Source organism: Ranitomeya imitator, chromosome 5 (assembly GCF_032444005.1).
Source record: "Ranitomeya imitator isolate aRanImi1 chromosome 5, aRanImi1.pri, whole genome shotgun sequence".
NCBI classification, from domain to species: Eukaryota; Metazoa; Chordata; class Amphibia; order Anura; family Dendrobatidae; genus Ranitomeya; species Ranitomeya imitator.
Window position 1 is genome coordinate 245,975,822 of NC_091286.1, and position 2,592 is coordinate 245,978,413.

At 38.7% G+C, this 2,592-nt stretch overlaps 1 protein-coding gene across 1 annotated transcript; it reads left to right on the forward strand.

Annotated features, from left to right (window-relative positions):
* Nucleotides 1–260: 260 nt before the first annotated feature.
* On the forward strand, nucleotides 261–2,358 carry LOC138680653 (piggyBac transposable element-derived protein 4-like). Its single transcript, XM_069767963.1, has 2 exons — nucleotides 261–361; nucleotides 439–2,358. Exons 1-2 carry the CDS (start codon nucleotides 303–305, stop codon nucleotides 2,255–2,257), a joined length of 1,878 nt encoding a protein of 625 aa, XP_069624064.1. The 5' UTR covers nucleotides 261–302; the 3' UTR covers nucleotides 2,258–2,358.
* Nucleotides 2,359–2,592: the final 234 nt, after the last annotated feature.

Consider the following 2,592-nt stretch of genomic DNA (forward strand, 5'->3'; position numbering starts at 1 on the left):
TCTCATTGCTGTGAGCACACATTTCTAGGCTTGTGAAGTCTTCAATTTCTTGGAAACGAAGGTAGGAAAGTCTCACAGCATCTAACAGCCAGTTATACCTTTATTCTCATTATGTGGGGACAGAACAGTCAAATTGTCTTTCAGCCTGGACTTGGCTTACATATATTTTGTATGAAACTTATCACTATAGGTATAATTTTTATACGAAAAATGGATAATAATTAGTATCTACATATTGTTTTACGATGTTTTATTTATATTCAGCACAAAATACGAAGCCAAAATTCATCTAGCAAGTCATCATGAGTGATAGTAATGCTGGATCTAGTTTCCGCCATAATCCAAGAAAACGTGTTTGCAGGTTAGTATAATTTTGTGAAAAGCCAATAATGTAGTATTTCGGAAAATTATTTATTTTACATTTTTTCATATTTACAGATTTACGTCTGACGAAATAATGCGAATGCTAGAAGAATCTGATTCTGAGCATGAGGATGAACCATATGTTCCATCTGATGATGAAAACTATGTACCACAAGTGGATGTTACTGAAGAAGATTCAGACATTGAACAAGAAATGGTCATAGAGCATGAAAATGAATACGAATCAGACGAAAGTGTTGAGGATGATTCTGTGCCTCAAAGTGCAGGCGACATTTGGACTGCTAAGGATGAAACTCAATGGTGCAGTAATCCACTGCCAAATGCACAAACAAAATCTCGTAATGTCCTACGACAAAGAGGTGGCCCTGCAGCAATCAGCAACCTATATACAGCAAAAGAGCTATTCAAGTCCATCATGACTCCCGAGATGTGTGACATCATATTACGGGAAACGAATCGAAAGGCCAAGAGAGTTTGTGATGCTTACAACAACGAACTGGTACAACGTTTTCCTGATTCTTCCAAACGGCCACCACAAAAAACATTCAAGCAATTTACTGAAACTGAACTTCATGCATTTTTGGGCATACTGATTGCTGCTGGTGTGCACAGAGCCAACAAAGAGAATCTGGAGGAAATGTGGAATGTTGCTGCTCTGCCTCTTATACGTGCAGCCATGTCTCGTGACCGCTTCAAGATGATACTCAGATTTATCAGGTTTGACAACGAAAATACACGTGCAGAACGTGTGCAAACAGATAAAGCTGCACCAATACGGGACATCTGGACAATGCTGAACAGTAATCTGGAGAGAGCCTACAAGCCATATCATTGTATCACCGTCGACGAGCAATTATTTCCATTTAGAGGTCATACTAAATTTACCCAGTATATACCTTCAAAACCAGCTAAATATGGCATAAAGATTTTCTGGGCTTGTGACTCATCAAATGCCTACCCTTTACAAGGTCAGCTCTACACTGGGAAACCAACTGATGGTCCTCGACAAGTAAACATTGGAGAACGAACAGTATTGGACCTAGTGAGCTCGTATAAAGGCTCTGGAAGAAATGTCACCACCGATAACTTCTTTACAACCATGGAACTAGCTAAGGTATTGAACTCCTGGAACATGACACTAGTTGGTACAGTGAGAAAAAACAAAAGGTTCCTACCTAACAACATGCAGCCTGCCAAAGAAAGGCCTGTATACTCGACAAATTTTGCCTACAATCATGATGCAACAGTCTGTTCATATGTACCAAAGAAGAACAAATCAGTCGTGCTTCTATCATCTATGCACATGACGGGAGAAGTTGAAGAGACACTAGCAGCCAAGCCAGAGATAATAAAATACTACAACATAACAAAAGGTGGCGTTGATGTTATGGATAAAATGTTGGGAGAGTACACTGTGAAACGACGAACATCACGTTGGACTTTGGCATTTTTCTACAATATGATTGATGTCAGTGGGTTAGCATCCTACATCATCTACAGAGAACACAATCCAAGCTTCAGGGCAAAGGATCAACGAAGAAAGTTCCTGAAAGATCTCGCAAATCAGCTGTGTATGATTGCAATTGAAGATCGTAGTACAAACAAAATGATAATGAGAAACCATTTTCTTCGAGGTGCAGTAGAAATGGTGCTTGGACGATGCATTGTGGTAGCATCGCAGCCAGCAGCTGGCCCCAAAATACCTCATGGTAGTCGTGGACCCTCCCCTGTTGTTGGTAGTTGCTATGTCTGCAGAGACCTGAGGCGAAAACAACGCAAGACTAGAAAGTCTTGTGTGGTTTGTGTGAAACCCATTTGCGATGAACACTCTGTAGCAAAGCCAACATGCATTACTTGCAAAGAAAATCAATAAAAAAAAGTTTCTTACATTTTCTTTTATAATGTAAATGAACAGTTTTTTACTTGTTTATAATAGTTAAATAGCATTATCATTAAAAAAAAATTTATGCTTTTTCCCTTGCATTATCTTCATTCAAAATATATGAGGTACATTTGTACCTATGCAGCTTGTTATGGATGCAAAAAGATCTCGACCCCTTATCTCGGAAGCGGGTGGAGATATTTTATTGAAATTTGGCCAATATATTCTGGACCAAAAATGTAGAGATGTCACGAAATTTCAGCCCTCTACGTCTTTTCAAAAAAAAGTTATTGCAATTTTAAAACGGAATAGTTACAATTGTACCT